Raw genomic sequence first — 26,674 nt, forward strand, 5'->3', positions numbered from 1 at the left:
GGGTCCTCAGAAGTCATCTAATCCAACCAACTTTCCAATTGCACAACTCCATTCTAGAGCAAGCCTAGCTAGTAGGGCTCAGAGCCTCCATCAATCCCAAATAAAAGAGCAGCTGGTTTGCAATGAGGTCTGTACATGACTTTATTTGAAAAAGGGTTTCTTCACTAAAATCAAGACTGCCTATAGCTATCTGAAAAGTCAACTTTTTGCTGCTTGCACAGTTCTGATAGAAAACTCACTCACTCACTGCTTCAATGAGGCAATGGCTGTTCCCCACAGAACTACAGGGAGAAATGCCAGCTCTTCTCCCGGTCATTACATCCAGTGTCCTTGTCCTGCCTTCCAGAGCCTCATAGGTCAGGTCTGCCATGACCCCCCTGCCTTTTTTTTTGTTAATCCTCACTTGAGGATATTTTTCCCATTGCTTTTCAGAGAGTAGAAGGGAAGTAGGGAGGGAGGGAGGGAAAAAGGGAGAGAGGAGGGAAAGAGAGAGAGAGGGAGGAAGGAAGGGAGAAAAATATTGATGTGAGAGACACATGGACTGGCTGCCTCCTGCACACGCCCTGACCGGCAAACCTGAAACTAAGGTACGTTTCCTTTACCAGGAATTGAACCTGAGACCCTTCGGTGTGCAGGAGGACGCTCTAACCACTGAACACACTGGTCAGGGCTGCCTCTTTGGGGAGTGCCTGCTAACCACAGCCCTTCAGGTATTTGCAGGCCCTTAAACCAGTGATTTTTACCTGGGGGGTGTGTCTTTGGGCTAAAGAAATGGTATTAAAGCTGTGTAGAGTTTACAAAAGCACAATGAGTATTTTAATGTAACTAAATACTCCAAAAGCGTGCCCACAACTCAATGTTCTTGTAATACAAATCCCAAAATAATATTAAACAAAAAGGGTACACAACTCTTCATGTATTGGCTGGCTGCTATTAGAATCCCCCATTAAGATATTAAACTGGATGGCTAGTTGATCTGTGGAATCTCTAGGTAAATAGAGCATTTACTAGTCCAGCATTCACTTTCCAGTGTTGAAATCGTTTTCCTAGTGTAGTGTTGCTGGAAGGGTGAGGGGATACACTGCCCCTGTGACTGCTGCCCTGGTACACATGGGGACATTAGTTTCTGTGGATAATCATAAACAACTCAAGGCTGAGCCAGGCCTCGTGGACGAGGAGCTCTACTATCTTCCTTCAGCTCCCAGAAGCCTGGCTCTACCTCAGGGCTGTTTTCTGAATGGGTAACTTGCTGCTGGCATCTAACCAATATGCACAGTAGCCATAGTTGCTACGACTGCTGCAACTTTGTATCTTTCTGCACTTCTTTTTTTAAAACTGAGGTATCATCTATACATATAAAGGCTAATATGTTTGGAAGTGTTCTTTCTTCTTGGATTTTTTTGGAATAGTTTGAGAAGGATGGGTGTTAGTTCTTCTTTGAGTGTTCGTCTTCACTTCCCTGTGAAGCCGTCTGGACCTGGGCTTCTGATTGCTAGGAGTTTTTTGATTATTGCTTCTGTTTCATCAATTGTTATTGCCCCATTCAAGTTTTCTGATTCTTCCTGATTCAGTTTTGGAAGATTGTATTTTTTTTTAGAAATGTGTACATTTCATCCAGGTTGTCCAGCTTGTTGGCATATAGTTGTTTATAGTGTTTTCTTACAACCCTTTGTATTTCTGTGGTGTCAGTTGTTACTTCACTGCTTTCGTTTCTGATTATTTGGCTCCTCTCTGTTTCTTGATGAGTTTGGCTAACAGTTCATCAATCTTGTTTATATTTTCAAAGAAACAGCTCTTGGTTTCATTGATATTTTTTGGCATTTTTTTTAGCCTCTTTGTCATTTATTTCTGCTCTAATCTTTATTATTTCCTTCTTTCTACTTACTCTGGGATTTTCTTTTTTTAAATATATATTTTATTTGATTTCAGACAGGAAGGGAGGAGAGACAGAATAAAGTAAGCTAGGGAAAAGAAAATGGTATTAAGAAAACTATAAGGAAGAGAAAATACATTTACAGTACTGTACCTATTTATTGGAAAAGTCTGCTTATAAACGAACCCATGCAGTTCAAACTCATGTTCAAGAGTCAAGAGTATTCTTAAAAATGCAGAAAGATAGAATATACTATTATATGTCAACTAGTGGCCCAGTGCACAAATTTGTGCACATTGAAAGTAAATTAATTAGAAGAAATATTTTAATATTACCATTTGCCCTTTCTTTATAACAGAAGTGTCAACCAAATTCACAATTGACAATGACAAATCGAAACACACATGTGCAATTGGTGCCAGCGAGAGCTTTATATGTATCACGCATGCACGAGTCAACTTAGCCTTTTACAGATATAGAATAAACTTGTTTAACTAGACCTGCTTTCTGATTTAGCTAAACTTTTTCCAGCCCAGTGAAGCACCCCAACTTCTCTTTCAGGTAACTGTCAGCAACACAGCAGTAAATATCAACACAAAGCAAATTATTATTGTAGATCACGCAGGGAGAACAAAGGGTGAAATATTTAACTATAGCAGTGTTTGACTATATTCTGTGCAGTGAGAAAACCTAAACTCATTTTTAAGGTCCACCATTTCTTAATTCTTTTCAGTCGGGTCAAGTTTCTAAATCTCTGTTTTCCAGCTAATGAAAAGAAAATAGGATTCCACCGAGTCTCCTATCTACCTACTCCAGGACTTCTGTGAAGATCAAATGAAATGAGGCACAGGAAAATGCTTCATGGACATTTGGTTAAAGTGTGAAATGTTTCCACCTGGCTATAAAAAAGTCGTGTACCTGGGCTGAAGAAACTGTAAGGAGGCTATTCGTCGCTAGGGAGAGGAAGCCAGGCATTGCTATGTGACGTCATTACCCGGCGCCCACAGCAACCATTCCCGGGTTGGGCTGGGCTGGGCTGTGGGCCACATTTTGTGCCATGGGGTCTCAGCAGCATTGTCTGCAATTTGGTGAGCTATAGCTCTGGGGTGGTGGCAGGGCCTGTGTCCCACTTGGGGGAAGCCGAGTCTTGCTTTGTGGGCACCAGGTCCATGGTGCAGTTTCTCTGTAAATGGCCAGTGTGTGTCACAGCAGCTCCTGCATCTGCCCCCTGGTGGTCAGTGCGCATATTATCAACCGGTTGGACACTTAGCATATTAGCCTTTAATATATATAGTACTGGAAGTCCTAGCCACAGCAATCAGACAAGAAAAAGAAATAAAAGGCATTTAAATAGGAAAGAAGGCTTCATTATTCACAGATGACATGATATTGTACATAGAAAACCCTAAAGACTCCACCAAAAAACTACTAAATTTAATGACTGAATTTGGCAATGTAGCAGGATACAAAATCAACACTCAAAAATCGATGGCATTTTTAAACACCAATAATAAATTCTGAGAAAGAGAAACTAAACAATCCCACTTACCATTGAAACAAAAAAAATTAAGATACTTAGGAATAAACTTAACCAAGGAGGTAAAAGACTGGTACTAGGAAAACTACAGGACATTAAAAAAAGAGATAGAGGAAGACATAAACAAGTGAAACAATATACCGTGCTCATGGTTTAGTAGAATTAACATCATTAAAATGTCCATACTAACCAAGGCAATCTACAGATTCAATGTAATCCCTATTAAAATACCAATGGCATATTTTACAGATCTAGAACAAATACTCCAAAAATTTATATGGAACCAAAAAAGACCCCAAATAGCCATAGCAATCTTGGGAAAGAAAAACAAAGTTGAAGGGATCAGAATGCAGATATCAAGTTATACTACAAAGCCACTGTAATCAAAACAGCCTGGTACTGGTACAAGGACAGGCATATAGATCAATGAAACAGAACAGAGACCCCAGAAAGTGACCCAAGACATTATGCTCAATTAATATTTGAATAAGGAGGCAAGAACATACAGTGGAGTTAAGACAGTCTCTTCAATAAGTGCTGTTGGGAAAATTGGATAGATACATGCAAAAAGATGAAACTAGACCAGCCTTGGGCAAACTACCGCCCGCGGGCTGGATCCGGCTGTTCTATCCGGTTCTCTTGCTCTCCCCTCCGCTCCTTTACTTTGAATTTATATTAGTTCACACAAACACTCCATCCATGCTTTTGTTCCGGCCCTCCGGTCCAGTTTAAGAACCCATTGTGGCCCTCGAGTCAAAAAGTTTGCCCACCCCTGAACTAGACCATCAACTTACACCATACATAAGAATAAACTCAAAATGGATAAAAGACTTAAGTGTAAGTCGTGAAACCATAACAATCTTAGAAGAAACCATAGACAGCAAAATCTCAGACATCTCTGGTGGCAATATGTTTACCGATCCCCTAGGGCAGTGGTCGGCAAACTGTGGCTCACAAGCCATATGCGGCTCTTTGGCCCCTTGAGTTTTTAGCAAAGGCCAGCTTAGGAGTACCCTAATTAAGTTAAAACAATGTACCTACCTATATAGTTTAAGTTTAAAAAATTTGGCTCTCAAAAGAAATTTCAATCGTTGTACTGTTGATATTTGGCTCTGTTAACTAATGAGTTTGCCGACCACTGCCCTAGGGCAAAGGAAATTAAGGAGAAAATAAACAAATGGGACTACAACAAAATTTAAAGCTTCTGCACAGCAAAAGAAACCATCAACAAAATAAAAAGTGAACCCTTGTATGGAAGAACATATTTGACAAGATACATCTAATAAAGGGTTAATTTCCAAAATATATAAGGAACTCATACAACTTAACAATCCAATTTAAAAATGGGCAAAGAACTTAAATACTTTTGCAAAGCAGATATACAGATGGCCAAGAGACATGAAAAAATGCTCAGTCACTGATCATCAGAGAGATGCAAATTAAAACTACCATAAGGTATCACCTCACACCTGTCAGAATGGCTACTATCAACAAATCATTAAGTGACAAGTGGCAGTAAGGATGTGGAGAAAAGGGAACCCTAGTACACTGCTAGTGGGGTGCAGCCATTATGGAAAATAGTATGGAGTTTCCTCAAAAAATTAAATATGGAACTGCCATTTGACCCAGTGATCCCACTTCTAGCAACATATCCTAAGACAGTGGTCAGCAAACCACAGCTCGCGAGCCACATGCGGCTCTTTGGCCCCTTGAGTGTGGCTCTTCCACAAAATACCACGTGCGTGTGCGCACGTATAGTGCAATTGAAACTTTGTGGCCCATGCGCAGAAGTCGGTTTTCGGCTCTCAAAAGAAATTTCAATCGTTGTACTATTGATATTTGGCTCTGTTGACTAATGAGTTTGCCAACCACTGTCCTAAGAGAACCAAAAAAACAATCAGAAAGAATGTATGCACTCCTATGTTCATAGCAGCACAATTTACAATAGATAAGATCTGGAAACAGCCCAAGTACCATCAGTAGATGAGAGAATAAAAAAGTGTTGGTACATTTATACCATGGAATACTATGCAACAGTAAAAAAGAAGAATCTCTGACCCTTTGAGACAGCATGGAGAGACCTGGAAAGTATTATGCTAAGAGAAGTAAGCTAGTCAGAGAAAGACAAGTATCACATGATCTCACTCATATGTGGAATCCAATGAACAAAATAAACTGATGAACAAAATCGATCCAGAGACATAGAAGCATCTCAGATGGAAGGTGGGGTGTGTGGGTGGGTGGGAAGAGATCAACCAAAGAACTTACATGCATTTATGCATAACCCATGGACACAGACAATAGGGTAGTGAAGGCCTGGGGTGGGAGATGGGGCGGACTAGAAGGGGTCAATGGAGGAAAAAAGGGGACATATGTAATATTTTCAACAATAAAGATTTAAGGGGGAAAAAAAAAAAAAAGACCCTGTCAAGGAACAGGCAAAATAAGGAAGAGAAACTGTATACTGCACATTTGATACCAAAGATTAAATAAAACCACCAGGAATGCAAATGAGCCTCGGGCCCCAATCAAATGGAACTTGGCATGAACCATTGTCTGGTCACCCTGGAGACAGAGACATGCACTTGCTCCTAGCATTGCCAGAAGAACCACAGGCAAAGGAAGTGAACAGTAACCGGGGTACAGCACCAGATAGTCTCAAATGTTCATCCTGACAGTCATAGAAGGAACCCGGGCCGCTTGTGCAGTTCTAGAAACTCCCAAAGGACTGCACAGTCAGATGCTTGGCACCTCCATTACCCAATCGGTCACAGTCAGCTCCCGTCTACACCTTGCTTGTGGGGGGGCTCTTGGGCTGGGGAAAGCACCCAGCTAGTGAATCCACAACATCAATGAGAACATGAAAGAACCCAGAAACAACCCACATCTTGTACAAACCTCAACAAAAGATTCTGTTTATCACCCCCTAGCATTTCAACATATAGGCCTATGTGTAGTCTTCCAACCAGGAGAGCCATTTCCTAAAGGTTAGTGTCCATCATCTCCCTATGAGCTTTTCCCTTCAGCTCTGCCTCACCCCCTGGATCTTCAGGTAACTTCTCTTGGCTAACACACTTTCCTGTTCATGCTCTCTTGCCTTTTCCTCGAAGGCACAGCCTGACAGTCAACAATACCAGCCACTGTACACCTCCAATGCCATAAACAGGTTCAACAGCAGCCTTGGGGAAACAAGAACCAGCCTTACCCTGGTGCCCGGTTTGAGGTGCAGCTGAGCCAGATTATCAGCCTCATAGTGGAAGTCTGTAGGAAGAGTGGTGGCTCTCCAGTTCTGGTTCTCCAAAGTAGACTTGGTCAGAATAGTAGCAGCCTATTAATTAAAAAAAAAACAACAACAACAAAAAAGTGCTTTCTAGGCATCTTTAATAAAAATGGTCAACACCTATTCTTTTTTAGAAGAAGCTTGGGTATAGGCAGCACTAGTCTGCCATCCAGAGTCCCAAACAACTTTGCTAGACATTATTCATATTCTAAACTTTATCCTTTCTGCCACTGAACTTGGGACTATTTCTCAATTCCTCTAAGAATCGAGGGACAATAAAGCCATCTGTTTAAAAGTTATATTTATAATTAATTTTTAAAAATCACATCTAAAAGGGAAAAAGGAGTGCAAAGAGTAATTTAAGAAAGCACAAATGGTAATAAATCTAGCACAAACCTTTGCTTTTCCAAAATACACATCAAAGTCAACGTCATCGTCAAAGTCTATTTCAAATTCTTTCTTTGTGCTCTTCTTTCTGTTCTCTGATTTCAAGGCAGCATCTTCTGCAGAAATGGACACAGATAGCAACACTGTTCACTTCTGGGGCCTACAGTATTTCTGCATCTCACAGGACACACTGGCAGTCTTACCAACTGCACCATAAAGCACTGGGAATGGCAAATCATGGGTCCGATTTTCATGCTTAATTTATAATTTGTGGTTTTGCTACCAAAACACAATAAAAATGTATGCAAATTAATATCTCCTTTTCAAAGAGGGAATGAAAAACCCCCTTCAGAATCCTGCCAAGGGCTGCCTGGTGCAGTAACTCACATGGGCCCCAGAGCCTGGTCATTCCCACCTGCAGCCATTGTTTGAAGCCACGTGGATACTAGAGGGCAATACCAGGTCAGGAGCCCAGCTCTCCTGACTCTTCCCACTCAGAGGCCTCAGTCTTAACTGATCCCTCATCCCAGGCCAGGCCAACTGACTGTCCAAGTGAGAGGCTGGCTTGTCTATGTGCGTCTGCAGCTGACCAGAAGGCTCAATAGGACATCAACTGGCATTTCCCTTTCTCGACCGACCTGCTGACTGCTGGTCACCTACACTATCTCTTTTCCTAAGAGGTACTACCTGAAGTACATACGTTTGTGTCGGGGTCTGAAGCGCCAATGCTCCGGCCCAGCCCACATCGACATGGTGCGGGGACTGAAATAGGAATATTCTCCAGGTCTCATGGATAGAAGGGGGCACATGGTCCTAATGTCTCCATCCCCGAGCGGAATCATTTCTTCCCTGTAACACACATGAAATAATGTTTTTACACATACAATCATGTCCACATTGGCATACAACCATGTACTTACATGTAAAGCAGCATGTGATGCAGTTGAAGGCTCCACCTATCCACCTTTCCACAAATGAGCAACATTTCTAAGTCCAATATAAATACTGCACATCAACAACCCCTTAGTTTCTCTTCATCAAAGTGTTTTGCTTCTCTTAATTTTATAACAACATGACCAAATCTACACAAGTACTTTTCAAAGTGCTTCACAAGCTGTAGTCTGTCATCCTTTCCTCATCATCCTTCCATAAAGGAGGGCTCCAGTAACCATTGCCGTTCCTACTAAAAGTGAAGATGTTACTCTAATTTATGTCCTGCAAATGTTGGGAGGTCCCCTTTATAATCTAATTCTCAGACCATCTAGCTTCATTCTTTGCTGTGTGTGAAGTGTCTAAGTGGCCAGTCCAGCATGGCAGCTTTGGTTTGATTTTCCACCCTTTCTGTGAATTACTAGACTGTGTGAGGTAGCTTTCTCCTAAAGGCCTCTGACGTCAGCAAGTGTGTTAGTACTGCTCTACTGCCTGCTACAAGGAAGGTTAACAAGGAAACTTCAGAGGGCTTTTTAACCTGTCGTGAGCGATAAGTATAAACCCTTTATATCAAGCATTATGGAATAAGCTAAAAATGTTTTAAAAGGGACTTTGCCTTTATCTACAGAACCTTTTTTTTTTAAACCCAGGAAATTGTATTTATATATTTATTGTGTTATTAAATATTAATTTTAAAGAATAAAATGTACTAAAAAATGCACAATTCTAGCCTGCAAAATGCCTGACCTATGTTATTAAGTAACTGTATGCACTGTGAACTCCAGACAGAGAAAGATGGCTCCAGCAGCATCCCCACACAATTCTCATGAATATTCTTCTGATAAAGCTTAGGTGGTCATGCTGGGAATCATTAGGAATTGAAAGGCAAAACTATAAAGAGTGAGCCTGGCCCAGTGGTTGAGCATCAACCTATGAACCACGAGGTCACGGTACAATTCCCAGTCAGGGAACATGCCTGGATTGAGGGCTCGATCCCCAGTGGGGGGCATGCAGAAGACAGCTGATTAATGATTCTCTGCAATCATGGATATTTCTCTCTCTCTCTCCCTTCCTCTCTGAAATTAATAAAAATGTATTTTTTTTTAAAGTGAGTCTGGCCCTGACCGATTTGGCTCAGTGGATAGAGTGTCAGCCTGCGGACTGAAAGGTCCCAGGTTCAATTCCTGTCAAGGGCATGTACCTTGGTTACGGGCACATCCCTGGTAGGAGGTGTGCAGGAGGCAACTGATAGATGTTTCTGACTCTCTATCCCTCTCCCTTCCTCTCTGTAAAAAAAAAAAAAAAAAAGTGAGTCTGTGGGCCAGGGCTGGACTAAGGACCTGGAGGCTTGAACTCTAGCCATTTATTAGTAACAATTCTTACAGTGCTGTGTGGAGGCAGCCTACTGATCCCCACTCAACAGCTAACCTAACCACAGTCTTTCTCAAAGCTTGCCCTCCCATCGAACATCTCTAATCCCCTAGAGCAGTGGCCGGCAAACTGCGACTCACTAGCCACATGCGGCTCTTTGGCCCCTTGAGTTTTTAGCAAAGGCCAGCTTAGGAGTACCCTAATTAAGTTAATAACAATGTACCTACCTATATAGTTTAAAAGTTTAAAAAATTTGGCTCTCAAAAGAAATTTCAATCGTTGTACTGTTGATATTTGGCTCTGTTGACTAATGAGTTTGCTGACCACTGCCCTAGAGGAATTCTATTTCTTCTATACCGCCCCCACTTCCTTCAGCTTAGCACCAGTTAAGTCACTAACATCTTCCGGTTAAAGGTCTCCTCCCATCTGGCTCCAAACACACACCTCACTCTTGCAGGCATTGGGCAGGCTTTGTTTTGGGCCTGGACCTCGGACAGCGAGCACCTCACCAAGTTATGCCTGCACCACAGAGAACAGGAAGAGGGAATACACAGACCTGCTCCTAAACATGGAGCACTTTCTCAGCTGTGTCCTTGTTAACATACACATACACCTTTCACACTGTGCACAGCTGTCAGTGATGCCACCTAGGTACAGGTAACGTGGGCAGGCTACACACACATGGGGAATTAATCCAGCATCGCCCCCACCCCACCCCACCCCACCCCACCACACCCTGAAGACCTTTCAGTATGGTGCGGAGTTCTTAGCCCTTGTGCACAGGATGGTCACCCAGGGAGGTCTAGGAAAATGGCAACACATGGCTGGCCTCACAGACTCCCAGCTAAGTGCTCTGGATGGAAGCTGTTCCCATTCATAGCTCATTACGTGCAGCCAGGATTATATAACCTCTCTGAGCCTGTTTCCACATGTAAAATGGGGCACATAAAACCTAATTATAGGACTGTTGTGCGGTTTAAGTGAGTACATTTCATATATTATATAGATTATATAAAACAATGCAGGTAAGGGTCCTAGCATAGTGTCTAGCTCAAAGCCAGAATAAGGAGCTCAATAAATATCAGATATCACTATAATCATCAAATCCCAACCCTTCGAGAAAAGAAAGAGCCTAAAAGGTGATGTCAGCCCAGCCAGTGTTGTTCAGTGGTTGACCATTGACCTAGGAACCAAAAGGTCACAGGTTTGATTCCATGGTCAAGAAGACACATGCCTGGGTTGCGAGCTCGATCCCCAGTAAAGAGCATGCAGGAAGTAGCTGATCGATGATGTTTCTCTCTCTCTCATCAATATTTCTATCTTTCTATCTCTCTCCCTCTCTCTCTAAAAATAAATAAATAAGTAATCAATCAATAAAAACATATTTAAAAAAATAAACAGGTGATGCCTCTTACCCGACACCTCATAGCTTCCATGGCAGGATCAGGTCCAATTCAGTTCATTTACTGAGCTCCCAAAATAGGCCAGCTCCATGTAAGGGTATGGGACTTCAAGATGGACAAAACTCTAACTAGAACCTAAGTCCCCACCCCTAATGCATTCACTAGGATGGAGTCTAAGAGTTTGCTCTCTCTGGAGCTAGAGAGAGAAATGGAGACACTTGTTCAAAACAAGTATCTATGGTCCTAACAAAATAACCAAATGAAAGTGACTTTGCTATCATCAATTCCTCAGATGCCACCTCAGTGTTCAGGAACAGTGACAGCTCTTCTCTGACATTTGAAAATGTCCCACTAAGCTGCCTGCCATTTCTCACTTCTTAGAAGAGAGGATGGGAACAGGGATCAAATCACAGGTCAACAGCACAAATCAGGCAGTAAGGAGGGTGCTAAAGGGCCAGATGCTGTGTCTCAAGGTACCAAATGTTCAGCGCCTTGATGTCCACTACAACTTGAAGACATTAATCAGTAGAATCATTTCCCACATGGGCAGACAAAATGAGCTCAAGAAAGCAGTCTCTTACCCTGGAGACATTAAAGCAATGCTCTTGAAGGGATTCTTGCCTCAGTGGGAAATTACTCTGGATGACTTCTAAGGTTTTACACATACTCAACCAATAGGGTTGTCCCCAATCCAGGGTTGCAAAGCTGCTCTTAGAGGCACAGGCAACATCAGAGGGCCTGTTCTACACGTAGGCCCATTTGAGACCTTTAGGGGCCCTCAGCACTATAGGATTTTATGAGATCCTGCTTCCAAATTATATTCAAAGTTTAAATAATACTAATCTGTTAAGTACATATAATAAAGGCCAAGAAAGTTCTGATTTTCTTAGATGGTTACTAAAGTAATAATTGACTACAGACCAATTTTACCCCCCCATATGCTCAATGATATCTACCTATTGAGTTTCCCTGCTCTGCTTGTCCCCGGTAACCCAACACTGTTCAGTACCACTTTGCCTGGTCTTTCAGGCAGGGACCACATTTTTTCTGTAAGCAACACATCAGCCTGTTTCCATCTATAACAATAGGGAGCAATTTAGCCAAAAGCTGGACCAGCTGCAGTGTGAAGAAAGGGGGCACCCTCCATGCTACCAAATGCAAGTGCTACCAATAGCCACCACTGAAGTAGCTACTATATTCCTGCTACTTTCCCCCAGCACTTTACCTATTTTAGTTCTATCCTTACAAACTCCTGCGATGTCAGGTATTGTTTTTTCAATCCTCATCTGAGGCTATGTTTACTGATTTTAGAGAGAGGAAAGGACAAAGAGAAAAACACGGATTAGTTGCCTGCTCTGACTGAGGATTAAACCCGCAACCCAGGTAAGTGCCCTGACCGGGAATGGAACCTGCAACCTTTTGGTCTATGGGATGATGCACAACCAACTGAGCCACCTGGCCAAGGCTGCAATGTCAGTTTTATAACCAATTAAGTAGCTGAGCTGACATTCAAAGGCAGGTATAATTCCATTGTGAGTCGGGTGGCTCCACCTGTATGGACAACATGGCCCAGCAATCCAAAGAGATGGAATGAGACTGTCCCAGAAGGAAATCTGGGGAAACTCCCATGGGAACATTCTCCATGGCCCTGAGAGCCTTACTGGCAGCTTTGACTATGGCAGGGGTCCTTCCAGCTCCTGAACTCCCCAGAGGCGGTGTGGTCTGGTTCGTCGTTGGCATCAAAGTCATCCTCCAGAGGCCCATCAGGGATGTCCCCGCCATCACTGTCCTCTATCTCAGCGTTGATGTCAAATACCTGATCATTCTTCTTGAACTTGTCTACCAGGGCTGATACAGACTAGAAGAACAAAGAGAGAGTTCTCATTCTGGTGACCACGGTCACTGCTGGAGGAATGCCTCCCACCTCCCCAGAGCCAATGTTCTCATAACAGAAAAGCGTGGAGGAAGTTTATATTGTACAGTACAGAATGGAGCTGTACTGTCTTTTGTAAACAGGACTCTACATCATTAGCTACATGTTTAGAGAAAAGAGTTGTCCATGGAGACCATTTGTTTTGGAAATTGTAGTAAGTAGGCTAAAGGGGCCTGGCTAAAAATACACAGAGGAAAGCTTTACACGTGACAATTTCTCAGGAAACTCTGTGCCAAGGGACTCAATCTCAAAGAGCAGGAAATTCCTCGAGCTTGACAGCAGCCCAAGAGACCAATGGCCATGGCATAACCATATTCAAGAGTAAATCTGATAGAAACGTGTACCCAGGAGTGGCAGGACTGCCTCGTGCAAGGGGAGCACAAAGCTGGTCCCAGAATTCACCCACCTGTCCACTGGTCTTGCTGGATCTCACAACCCCACTCCTAGCTCCCCCTGATGTTCCCAGGTTTTAGTCCCTACAAAAGTGCCAAAGGAAATGTTTTCTCTACTTGTGGCTAAATAAAAATGATGCCACAGTTTCCCATTGGGCAGAACTAATCTCAGACTGTCTCACTGAAACCACAGGTGCTGGAGAAATGCCCAAAGCCCTGAAAAGTCCAAGGGTCCACACCTCATTATGTGTCTCGCTGTCCCATTTTGTGAACTGGAAGCCAGCCAGGGAAGGGCAGATCTGGCGGTCCTCTGTACACTGCTCCAGGAGTGCTGGAGAGGACAGGGAGAGCACAGAAGGTTAAGGTGAGCAGAGCCCGCTCCCCACTCCCAGAAGGATCAGAGCAGCAGGATGTCGAGGGAGGCACAGTCACCGGGCAGAGAGAATGGCTGCTCTCTGGGAGGGGCAGATACGCAGGCACCCCCACTGAAGGCAAGCTGCTCACGAGCATTCCAACGATTAGTAAAACTCTTGAGCAGAAACCTGAAGCACATACATGTGACTATGAAACAGATCCCATGCCTTTCGCTATAGTCGAGAAATGAAAACCCCTCCCTTAGAGCGTGCTCAGTACACAGCCCCCGATCATGTCATTTCAGTCCCAAACTACAGATTACCTGCCTCCCAGGATTAGAGCCGCACCAGAGCACATAAACTTGGAAAAAAAGATTGTTAATACAAAACTGTTCTACTTAACAAATCTGAGAGAAGACTAAAAGAGGAGAAAGCACTGGGTGGCGTGGAGGGAGAGGACAGAATGGGGGTTAAAATCCTTGCCAAGCCAGCATAAGAGGCTGACAACAGGGCAGGTCTGTTCTCAGACTACCACAGAGCCATCTGTGAGCAGTTCCCAATGCCCCCTTCTTCACAGGTTCCCCCCCCGCCAATTGGTAACAAATAAGAATGAGACCCCTCTGGCTTGACAAGTCTTTCAAAGCCCGTTTCCTAAATCCAAACTCTAACACTCCAGGTTAGCCGTTGGCTCCAATATGTGACTCTGAGAACTGGCTGCTATGGGGCACCTGAGTGACTAGCACACCCAGGCCGAGAACAGGAGAGCACTAGAAACTACTGTTTCAGACTCCCCATGCTTCAGAAAGTGGGAAAGTCAGTTTCACCCAATAGGGTGCCCAATTTGGCACTCCAGAGGAACCTTCCTGAGAGCACCAGGCGCTTTCTACACCCCAGGGTTATAAGAATCATCTCCAATGACTGACATCTCGGTGAAAGGCATTGTGTGGACTTACCTTTTAAATCTGTCATTTCTACCCAATCTAAATCTGGCATCTCAGGGGGCCCTGCACTGGAGAGGGTCTGGACATCCGAAGGGAAAAGCAGCTCGCTTCTGTAGTCATGGCAGTGGAGGGTGGAGAGGAACACCCCTGCTGTGCTGCACTCATCAAACGAGGCTGCGGTCTTCTGAAACAGGGGATCAATCTGAGCACAAACACAGGGAACCCAAGGTTATGGAAAGGAGCCAAAGGAAATATCAAATCCATTCACTGGGCCTGCTCATCACGGCTGCACACACTGGACTGAAATGTCTCTGCACATAATCAAAAGTGGATGGGATCCTAGCCAGTTTGGTTCAGTGGATGGAATGTCCGCCTGCGGACTGAAGGGTCCCGGGTTCAATTCCAGTGAGGGGCACATACCTCAGTTGCAGGCTCCAGGGCGCATGCAGGAGGCAACCAATTGATGTTTCTCTGACATCAATGTTTCTCTTTGTCTTTCCCTCTCTCTTCCACTCTCTCTAAAAATCAATGGAAAAATACCCTCGGGTGAGGATTTAAAAAAAATTGTTGAAAAAAGATATATAATAAAATAATTTTTTTTAAAAAGTGGATGGGGCTTTCTAACTGATCAGGCAAAGGCCCATCCCAACAGATACTAGTTCAAAAGAAAGGCTGTATGTAGTCAGATAAATAAATAGATGCCACTCAAGTACATAGCACGTGATCGCAACCTTATAACACATCAACAAACACATTTGTTAAAACCTGAACAGTAACCTTCTGTTCGTCTTTTTTCCTAAGTCACCATTTTTAATGCTTTTTTAAAATATATTTTTATTGATTTCATAGAAGAACGGAGAGGCAGAGAGAGATAGAAACATCAATGACGAGAGAGAATAATTGATCGGCTGCCTACTGCACACCCCGTACTGGGGATGGAGCCCGCAACCCGGGCATGTGCCATGACCAAGAATCGAACAGTGACCTCCTGGTCCATAAATCGGCGCTCAACCACTGAGTTACGATGGCCAGGCTCCATTCCCTTAATTCTAAGTGCCTTTCTCTCTGACAATCACCTCCCACCTGCATAGCTTACAGGTGATGTCCCCAACAAGTCTGATCCCACCAGGCCCTACAACTACTGATCAAATTACTTTACACTCACTACCTACCTTCCCAGCTAAAATTCCATAAGCAATGATTGTGACCACTCCCATGCACATGCTCTTAACTCCAGCCTCTTTCTGTGTCACATTCACTCAGCTAAACACAATCCTTTGTTAAATACAATTTTCTGCCTACTCCATGCTTGCACCCACACAGCTTATCATGATGAAACAAAGCATGCTGACTGACCTCACTTCAAATCCATCAAATGGACCCTAAGTATTGTCTGGCAAGCAAACTATATTTCCCTAGTCCATTTTCTTACCACCCCCCCGCCCCAGATGACTCTTTCCTTCCTACCTTTTTCTCTCCTCAAACCTCTTAACACTTTCTTCCTCCACACTCTCTGTCAGTTGATGATGTGACTTCCTATTTCAATTGGGGTTGGGAGAGGAGAGGGACACTCAACTAGAAGAGAATGTCCCATCTCCCATTGGTGTTGGGCTCCTCAGCCCAGCCCCATCAATGCTGTCCATCCCCTTCCCTTCTCACACATTCAAGGATGCCATGCTAGCATTTCTCTGTTCTTTTCTGCATTGTCAGTAATTCCTTCTCCACTAGATTGTTGCCATCGACAAGCAAATATGCTGTTAATTCTCCCATTTAAAAAAATATAAAACTGCCCTAGCCAGCTTGGTTCAGTGGATAGAGCATCAGCCTGCGGACTGAAGGGTCCCAGGTTCGATTCCAGCCAAGGGCACATGCCTGGGTTGCAGGCTTGATCCCCAGTAGGGGGTGTGCAAGAGGCAGCCGATCAATGATTCTTTCTCATCACTGATGTTTCTATCTCTCTCTCCTTCTCCCTTCCTCTCTGAAATCAATAAAGAAATATATTAAAAAAAAAAAATACAAAACTTCCAGATCTTACTTTCCCCTCCATTTGCCTATCCATTACTCTTTAAAACAACAGCCTATATCAGTTTCTATTTGCTTCCCCCCATTTATTATGAAAAATTTCACACCTACAAGAATGCTGAAAAAGTAATATGAACTTCCACTTAACTTTTACCTAGATTCCCCAATGGGTAACATTTTGCATATTGCCTTTCTCTTCCTCCCTCCCCGCCCACAACAGAACTTTTTTGAAAGTAGAGATCATGACACTCACTCTACTTCTCTGCCAGTTATTAAGCTACTACTGCCTCTCAACTCCAAAACTACCTTCTATTCTCTCTGATGCTGGGTCTGTGGCCATATTCTGGCTTTGCCAGCAGCTTGCTGTTGGGATCCACCAATAGGGGGCACTAGAGAGAGCCTGCAGGGCTAGAGGAAGAAGGGACTTCTTTCTGCAGGCCTCCTATTTGTCACCCAGCAGTGCTTCTTCATTCCAGATGTGACAGGTCCTACCTGTAACAGTAGCTACATTCAATCTACTTTTTCTCACTCAAAGAACCAGCCCCACTGTGTGCCTCAGACACCAGCACCAACCAGCATGCCCTCTGGGTCCTTGGCCCACGAGCCCTTCCAAGTTCAGGGACACCAGCACAGCCAAGAAGTATCCCTTTCTTGGAGGCTTAAGCTTCAGTTCCACAGGGCCCCCTCCAAGCTCATTAGAAGCTTCAGGTTGCCAGATTTAATGTGGCTCATCATTCCCACCTCCCTGAAACTCCCATGCTCCCTCATTTGGATACCACACTCTCCTGGCTTTCCTCCTACCTATTGGATGTTTTCCCTTCAGCTTACAGAACTCTTAAAATTGGGGCATCCCCCAGGGCTCAGTCCTTCTTCCACATGCACACATCCCCTTGGTGATCAAGTCCAGTCTCGTGACCTTAATTACCATTTATGAATGTCATGGAGATAACAAAGAAGTAGTCTATTGTTGGTGGGAGAGTAGGTTGATACAAACTTTTTTTGAGGGCAGTGGAAATTCCTTCTCAGAATTTTCTTATACTCCCAGAAGAGTGCAAAGATGATATGTACAAAAATGTTCATAGAGGTATTGTTTTTATGGCAAAATTTTAAGAAATATTCTGGCAACACTTGTTTGCTTCAAATTAACTGTGATAATTATAAATGAAGCTCCAACACCATTCATGTAAGCAGATTCCTTAAGTTTGCCAAATTGTATTAGCTACTTAGAGTAAGGACTCTGGAGCAGACCACTTAGCTTCCCATCCAGGTTTACAGACTAGCTGTGCCATCTTGAGCAAGTTACTTAACAGCCCTGCACCTCAATCACCTCTTCATAAAATGTATCAAGGATGTTATAAGGATTAAATAAGTTAACACTGGTCACATGCTCAGGGCAGCACAATGTGCCTAGCAAGTACAGAATAAATGTTCACTAATGCCAGCATTGCTGCATGTACTAAGAAATGTTTTAATCAGATTTCTCGGTAATTTGCCATCTTCTTCTACTCAGTCATTCTGAAACACTGAAGGAAAGCAGGGACTTGCCCATCAGTCTTACTGAAAGGCTAAAGGATGACACTGAAGAGACCTGTTGAATATTTTACCCCCTTGAGACCTAAACAAGCACAAATCAGCAAGGCAGGCTCAGCACCCACGTCTCAAATGAGTCAGAGACCACACTGTGCACACGGCTCCTCACCTCACACTTCCGATCTGCCTCGGAGACATTGAGGTTGTTTATATTCTGCTCGATGGTTTTGTGCGAGTGCTTCTTCTTGGGCTTTGGAGCCTTTTTAGTAGTTCCTGTTTCAGTCACACTTCCATCTAAAGAAGGAATAAGACTGTGTACTGCAAGGACTGCTTTGGAGGGTGCAACTGAACTTCAAGTTCCTCAAAACTCTAAAGAGTGACTGTGACAAACACATGCCATCCTCTCACAGCAACAGGCACATCTGATCTGCAGCTGAAGGAGAAACCAAACTACTCAATTAAGCTTCTAAGACAGGTCAATTTCCAAAGACCCACAAATCAGAAGTTCCCTAACTAGTGATGTTCACTCTATCAGGCCTGAATAAAATCTAAAGCTTCTCAAGACAAATCGGAAAATGTCCGTGTCTTCACAAGATGAGATAACTGATTTCTTGTGACTTCATTCCAATGTATTACTCACATAACAACCTGCCACACCCTTTAAGAAGCCCTTACCTTAAATCCAGATCCCCACACACGTACCTGCAGCATGGCTCTCTGCCTCTTCCGGAGATGGTGCATCTTTGCCCAGCCCCCCAAGGACTCTGTACACGTCAGCATGGACAGCATCCACACGCACAGCATAGATCTTGGTGCTGGCATCCAGAGTGCCCGCAGCCACCTAATCAGACAAGCAGAGCTGTACTCGTGGGGATACATAAAAAGGGTGTGCTGAACAGGCAAAACACAGCAAGCTTCATAAAATATTTACTTGTCCTTATGAAAGAAGTGACAAAGATCCCTAAGACTGACAGGGATTAGACAACATAACAGAAAGATAGCTTTTCTACATTTTGTCAATTAAGGAAAAGAAGGTAAAGTAGTTAATAATATGTCTTAAACAAGGGAGAATCTCATGTGTTTGTAGAATTTAATGATTGTGCTATACTAAGTATCAGAAATACTCATCATTAATTCAGATGCAAGAGAAGGTAATATCCTTCTTACTTTAAAGTTGGTCAGTTCGGTGTCTTTCTGTTTAAGAATTTCTGACATGAAATCAATCAAGTGCAAGCCAAAAGCATTCTTGGTAGTGATTTTCTGGAAAGAGAAAATTGGAGAAACATTTGTTATTTATAGCAGAGGTTCACATAAATGATGCTACCCTATGAGGTAGCTAAGTTTTTAAACAGGGATATCCCACATCTTGCCACAGATATCAATTCCCACCAACACTTGAGACACAGCTAATACATATGTGTCCCTCCTCATTCTCAAGTCCTAGAGAGTCACAGCACATGACTCCTGAGTGCTCACTGTGCAGGACCTGTTCTAAATACTGCACACAAAGGGACCCCATCACCCTCAGAACAACTCTATGAGCAGGCACTATTCTCATTCTCATTTTACAGAGGACCCTGCAGCAAAATGGTTGAGTGACTTGCCAAGGCCACACAGCATTTAAGTGGCAGAGACAGGATTCCAATTCAAGTGAGCTCTAAAACTCACATTTAGCTCCACAACTCTACTATCTGCTCCAGAGCCAACACTATTATCCCCTAAGCCATCCTGATATACTGCAGGTGACAGGCAACCTGTCAGAAGGTACACAAAAGGTATATAAGAAACAGTAAAACCATAACAAAAGCACCAACACTAAGAGGAGTCGCTGGAGAATAGAAATACAGTTATTATGGGTCATGCATTCTCTATAGAATCAAGGCTAGATTTCCCCGGTGCTCAAGCTGCAGAAGCTTCACTGATATACCCCAGCAGATACTCACGTTTTCAGTGGATAGTTTGATACAGGTGGAATAATGCTCTGTAATCTGTGTGTTTGTAAACTTTGGAATTGTAGCTGAAAAGTCAATATTCCTAAATGAAAAACAAAAATAAAAAACTCTGGCATGGATCCATGATGCTGTTAACTTTTCAAAATCAAGACCCAGAATGCTCGAGGTAGTGTGAAGATGCCAGGCCCATGCACCCATGTCAGGGTGGTGGGCCACCCCAGGAGGCAGCCCAGAACACACTCACCGACTGGAGGGGGAGGCCACCAGACGGGGCGAATCTATGCTGAACTGTAGCTCAAAGGCCCGGGAGCGCCTCCGCTGCAGACGCTCCTTTTCATCGTCATTCTGAGGGAAGTCTTCAAGAACTGGAGTACCAGGAGTGTTGAGAGGGGCCTTCTTAGGTGGGGGCATCGAGAACACCCGTTTTGATGGTGAGGCATTGAGGGAGTGTCCACGGGTCTCTGAAGAACAGTGATTCATTGTGGTTTACAGTGATAGAACAAAACACTTGCTCAAGAACCTTCAACAGAATGTTTCCTAGATCTAAAGGGGGCTTGGGTCCCATCACAAGGTGGAAGTTCACTGCACGATGCCCACCAAGATCGCTGCCAACTCTAAGAGTCTATGGCTAGATCCTCTTTCGTGTGCTTTTCTTGGGGGATGAGGGGTTGCTGATGCTTCCTTCCCCATGGGACAAATATCCACTTTGTGAACCTCCAGCACTATTGGGATATAAAGATGGGTTAAGACAGTGGTCTGCAAACCGTGGCTCGCAAGCCATATGCGGCTCTCTGGCCCCTTGAGTGTGGCTCTTCCACAAAATACCACGGTCTGAGCGAGTCTATTTTGAAGAACTGGTGTTAGAAGTTTCAGTTTAAAAAATCTGGCTCTCGCCAAAACCGGTTTGGCTCAGTGGATAGAGCGTCGGCCTGCGGACTGAAGGGTCCCAGGTTCGATTCCGGTCAAGGGCACGTAACTTGGTTGCGGGCACATCCCCAGTGGGAGGTGTGCAGGAGGCAGCTGATCGATGTTTCTCTCTCATCGATGTTTCTAACTCTCTATCCCTCTTCCTTCCTCTCTGTAAAAAATCAATAAAATATTTAAAAAAAAAAAATCTGGCTCTCAAAAGAAATTTCAATCATTGTACTGTTGATATTTGGCTCTGTTGACTAATGAGTTTGCCGACCACTGGGTTAAGAGAAAGTTGCTGCCTCTGATAAGCTCACAAACTAACAGAACAACAGACACATAAAAGCATACTCCCAAGGGAGAGAAACAGATGCCGAGATAAGGGTGAGATATGGGCTATCAAGTCAGATATAAGCCAGGTTCTAATCCCAATAGGACACAGAGAATAAACAACACAAATGTGTAAAATAAATATAACATGCCAAAGAATCACCCACAGATTGCTCGCTACACTGCAAAGGGAAAGATGGTTCTAACAACAAAAGGTCTAGCAGTCACCACGTTAACCAAACAATCAGTGTAGCCTCTCTAAAAATGAGACAGCTTGACTGTCTCATCTCCTGACTGGACAAAATCTGAAACTCACATCACCCATAAAATATTTTTGCCAAAGATGGGGAACCTAAATGTAACTAAGATTTTAGATCCAACTTCCATTTTATAAGAAATATAGGAGCAGAGGAGCAAGTTAAATGATATCACAAGGAAACATTCAGACAAATCCAGGATGTGGGATAGTTTACAAGACAACTGACTTAGTCTCTTAAAGAAGTCAGTGTCAAAAAAAAAAAAAAAAAAAATGCAGGTGGGGGGGGAAGGGGGTTCTTTTCAATCAAAAGAAACCAAAGAGGCATACAAAACAAACAAGCAAAAGTCTTAACTTTCAGCCAATCCTTGGTCAAACAAAAAAATCAGCTAGAAACATTTTGGGGACAAAAAGGGAAATTTGGAATACAATCTGAATTATGAGATAACACTGATTTTTATATTCTTACATGTGATAATGATTATTATGGTATGTAGAAGAATATCTTTACTTTTAGGAGATGCATGAGAAACAATTTAGGGGTGATGTCTACAACTTTCATCTGAATCAGTCAAAAATATGTGTATGTAAGGGGGGGCTAAAATAAGTTTGGCCAATTAGCAATTGTTGGATCTAGGTAACTGAGTATAAGCTGTTTATTGTCTTGGCCTTTCAATGTCCCTGTGTTTTAAACATTTTCATACAAGAAGTCAGAAAATAGATGGCATGCTACATGAAGATAAATGTGTGGAGAAAAGTAAAGCCTGGAAGGAGGACTTAGGAATGGAGGTAGAGGCCTGTTTAAATACAGTGGTTACAAGAGGCTTCACTAAGAAGAAGCCTCAGAATCAAGACCGCAGAGATATTTGGGGGAAGCTACACCGAGGCAGAAGGAACTGCAAGCACAGAGGCTGGAATATGCCTGGCATGTCTGAGGGGCCATGTGGTTAAAGTGGAGTGAGAGAGGATGGGGTCAGGCTCTCCAGGGCCTGGTAGAGCAGAGACACCAAGTCAGGATAAGGGAAGGACAGCTGACAGGAGGGTAGAGCCTTATTCACAACCGCTCTACAGCAGCGGTTGACCTACAGGTTGAGAACCACTGCTGTAGAGCTTAAGACCATCGGAAAACACAGATATTTACATTACGATTCATAACAGTAGCAAAATTACAGTTATGAAGTAGCAACGAAAATAATTTTATGGTTGGGGGTCACCACAACATGAGGACCTGTATTAAAGGGTCGCAGCATTAGAAAGGTTGAGAACCACTGCTATAGAGGGAAACAGTCAGAGGAGATGTGAGGACAGAAGCAAGACTGATGGGAGGGAGGAACCCCATAGCCAAGGAATGTAGGCAGCTTCCAAAAGTTGAAAAGGCACAGAAACAGATTTCCCACTAAAGCCTCCAGAATGAATGCAACCCTGCTGATATCTTGATTTTAGACTTGAGTCCAGAATTGCAAGAGAATACATTTGTGTCGTTATATACCACCTCTTTATTCCCTTCCTCACCATGTCCAATCACTTCCCTGTTCACCACACATGAGAGAAATGATGGTGGCTCAGACCAGAGAGGTGGCATGGAAGTGGTAAAAAGTAGTCAGACACTGGATATAGTCTCAAGACAGAGCCAACATGATCTCCTGATGGATTAAATGTGGGCATGAGAGAAAACAGAAGAATCAAGGATAACTCTACAGTTATCTGAACAACTGATGCAAAAGAGTTGCCATGACTGGGAAAAAAGGCTGCAGGAGAAGCATATTTGTGGGGAAAGAAACAAGATCAGGGCTCAGTTCTAGACATGCTGGGCTTAGATGCTTACTAGTCATCCACTGGGATAGAGAGCAGATATTTAAGAGTTTAGGGAGACGTTCTGAGCTAGATACATAAATTTGGATATCATAAGCATATATAGGGTATTAAAAGCCTTAAGACTAGATGAGAACTTCAATTAAATGAGTACAAATAGAGAAGAGCAGAAGGCTGAGTCCTAGAATACTTCAAAGGTTTAAAGAGAAGGAAAGAATGAGGAACCAGCAAAAGAGATGGGGAATATATAACTAACGAGGCAGGGAGAAAACCAGGGGAATGTGATGTTCTACAAGTCAGGTAAAAAACATTTCAGGAGGGAGGAAGGAGTGATGACTATGTCAAATGCAGCTGACAGGTCAAATTAGATAAGGACTCAAAACTGAGCACTGCATTTAGCAACTTACAAGTTATTGATGATCTTGACAAGAGCAGTTTTCCTAGAGTGACAGGGGAAAGAGAAAAAGTCAAAAGAGCAGAGATTCAAGAGTAGATGGAAGAAATTGGAAACAGCAAATGGGACAAGATTTTCAAGGACTTATGCTGTAAAAGGAAGGAGAGAAATGGGAGGGAGGAAGCTGAAAGGCAAGTGAGGTCAAGAAAGTAATTTTAAGATGGGGCGGGGGGGAAACCCCATGTTGGTAGAAGGAATAAAGCAAAAAGATTGTATTAGTTTCCTATTGCAGCTATAACAAATTACCACAGACTTGGTGGTTTAAAATGACACAAATGTATTCTCTTGCAGTTCTAGACTCAAGTCTAAAATCCAGATGTCAGCAGAGTTGCATTCATTTTGGAGGCTTTAGGGAAGAATCTGTTTCTGTGCCTGTTCAGCTTCTAGAGGCCACCTACATTCCTTGGGTTGGAGTCCCTTCCCTCCCATCACTCCAACCTCTTGTTTCTGTCTTCAGCCTCCTTCTTGTAAGAATCATTGTGATTACATGGGTCCATTCAGATAGTCCAGGATAATCTCCCCATTTCAGGATCCTTAATCATATCTACAAAGTCTTTTACATGTAAGGTAACACATTCACAGGTTCCAGACACCTTGGGAGACATTATTCACAGGGATCATGCTGAAGAAGGGGTAAAAGTTGCTGACCAAAGTACTCAAGCAGTTAGAGGGGTTCCTCTGCTGAGAGCACATAGAACCCATCCATAGCAACAGGAGGGTGGAGAGCACAGGCACAAGTGTGGATAGGGGAGCAGATTCGATGGTGGACTTTGGATGTTCTCTCTCTCTCTCTTTTTTTTAAGCCTCACCCAAGGATATTTTTCTATTGATTTTTAGAGAGAATGGGAGGGGGAGGAGGGGCAGAGAGAGAAATATCGATGTGAGAGAGACACATAGATTGGTTGCCTCCCATAGGAGCCCCGATCCCTCTGGGGATTGGGCCTGCAATGGAGGTACGTGCCCCTGACTGGAATCAAACCCGAGATCCTTTGGTCCACAGGCTGACCTTTTAACCACTGAGCAAAACCGTCTTGGGCTGGATGATCTCTTTTGATTGCTTTTCTTTTCTTAGAAAAATAGGAAGCAAGTGAAAACCGAAAACTCCACAATTAAGTGTAAAGGTTGGGGAAGAGATTTCAGAAGAAAAAGGAAGGAATGAAATAACCATCTAGGAGAGGAGTGGGTGAATCAGAGAATAAAGCATGACTGCTGAGTAGCCTTAGGGTCCCCTTGGCCATCCGGTGCACTGGGCAGAGTAGGCAAAGTTGGAATTAACCAGGGTTGTGATTTAGTCAAGCAAGTGTAAGAAAGCAAGAAGAGGGCAAGGGGTTGCAGGTGTATAAAAGGGAGTGATTACACTGACTGACCATGGAATGTAAGCTAAGTAAGGAGGGAACAAGGTCATGAGAGAAGTGAGGGACAGTGAAAAGAATACTGGAACTGCTGGATCATCAAAAGATTGTTGGAGTCAGGGAACAAGAGGGAGTGAGTTGGAAAGATAGGAGTGGTATTGAGAAATGGGGTCTTAAAACTGAGATTGTAGAGTAGTGCAGCTATTGATAATGACAAGGTCTAGTGTGACTATGGTAGTGAGTGCTGAGGCTTATTATGATTAGGAGAAGCAAGATCACTGGAAGAGAGAGATGAGGAAACAGAGACCTTGGAAGAATGTTTCCAAATTTAAGAAACAGAAAGCCTGTTTTCAAACCCCAGCTCCATCACTTACTAGCTGGAAAAATTTGAAACAAGTACATGCCCAAAGCATTTGCTTCTTCATCCTCTAAATGAGAATAAGAATGTGTATCTCAGATGGTTCAGAATTCATGATATTAAAAAATACATATGTACATTATAGCACATATTTCATAGGAACACATTAAAAATGATACATAGCCCTGGCCGGTTTGGCTCAGTGGATAGAGCGTCGGCCTGCGGACTCAAGGGTCCCAGGTTCGATTCCGGTCAAGGGCATGTACCTTGGTTGCGGGTACATACCCAGTAGGGAGTGTGCAGGAGGCAGCTGATCGATGTTTCTCTCTCATCGATGTTTCTAACTCTCTATCCCTCTCCCTTCCTCTCTGTAAAAAATCAATAAAATATATTTTAAAAAAAAATGATACATAATAAACACTGAATTTTTTTGCCCATGTAAGGGGAAGGAAAACGAAGTGGTGATTAGAAATTTTTTTAAAAAGGAAACATACAAGAACTTCACATGTTCCCGATAGCGTCCCACAAACTGAAGTGATTAACATAATTCTCAGCTGAGATCAAAACAAAAGAAAAAGAAAGTAAAAACAGGAAGGAAGGAGGTAAGAGACATTTTTAGAGACTGAATCAAGAGGGCTTGTGACTATTTAGATGTGGGCACTGCAAGGTAAGGAAGGAGCTGGACTTGGGAGAAGAGAAGAGAAATAGGAAGCATTGAAGAAGGAATTTGTCTAAGAGGGAGACTCAAGATGGGGATTAGAGGCACACTTCAATTCTTGGAACATTCTCTGATTCTCGCACTGCTTTTGACATCATGCATCACGGTTACTGAGCTCAAAGAACACTTTCTGCATTCCCTTCCTCACCTCCTACTCATTTTCAGCTCCCTCTAATCTGACCCCCATCCCCACCACCTTATGAAAACTATTATTGATCACCCACAAGTTTCAAGTCACCAAATCCAGCACTTTTCAGGCCTCATCTCTCTTGAGATTCAGCAGCATTTGAAGCAGCTGGCAACACCGTTTCTTGAAACACTTTTGGCCTCTATAACTTTCTTCCTTCTATCCAGCTTTTAAATGTTGGTCCTGTAGTTTTCTCTACAGGCTCTTCACCTATTCCCATGGTTTTACAATCCACGATGATGATAACCAAATTTATTCCTCAGGCCATGGGCCACTTCCTTGAGTGGCCCTATCACTTCCCCTGAATGGCAATCTCTTATCCAAGTGTTTATCGACCCCTTCCCTCCACCTGACTGCCTCTGAGTTAAGTAATTTATCATGTCTAAAATATAAC

At 43.2% G+C, this 26,674-nt stretch overlaps 1 protein-coding gene across 1 annotated transcript in view; it reads right to left on the reverse strand.

Annotated features, from left to right (window-relative positions):
* The window catches only part of NCAPH (non-SMC condensin I complex subunit H), a 38,948-nt gene that overhangs the window by 11,122 nt on the left and 1,152 nt on the right, over positions 1–26,674 (reverse strand). Inside the window, exons 2-12 of the mRNA XM_080684198.1 lie at positions 20,149–20,365; positions 19,896–19,986; positions 19,120–19,212; positions 18,655–18,793; positions 18,122–18,246; positions 14,413–14,602; positions 13,346–13,437; positions 12,443–12,639; positions 7,778–7,926; positions 7,087–7,193; positions 6,616–6,738 (exon numbers count right to left, since the gene is read on the reverse strand). Coding sequence (XP_080540324.1) covers positions 6,616–6,738; positions 7,087–7,193; positions 7,778–7,926; positions 12,443–12,639; positions 13,346–13,437; positions 14,413–14,602; positions 18,122–18,246; positions 18,655–18,793; positions 19,120–19,212; positions 19,896–19,986; positions 20,149–20,365 — 1,523 coding nt within the window. The remainder of the gene's footprint in view (positions 1–6,615; positions 6,739–7,086; positions 7,194–7,777; positions 7,927–12,442; positions 12,640–13,345; positions 13,438–14,412; positions 14,603–18,121; positions 18,247–18,654; positions 18,794–19,119; positions 19,213–19,895; positions 19,987–20,148; positions 20,366–26,674) is intronic.

Source organism: Plecotus auritus (genome assembly GCF_963455305.1).
Source record: "Plecotus auritus genome assembly, chromosome: 8".
NCBI classification, from domain to species: Eukaryota; Metazoa; Chordata; class Mammalia; order Chiroptera; family Vespertilionidae; genus Plecotus; species Plecotus auritus.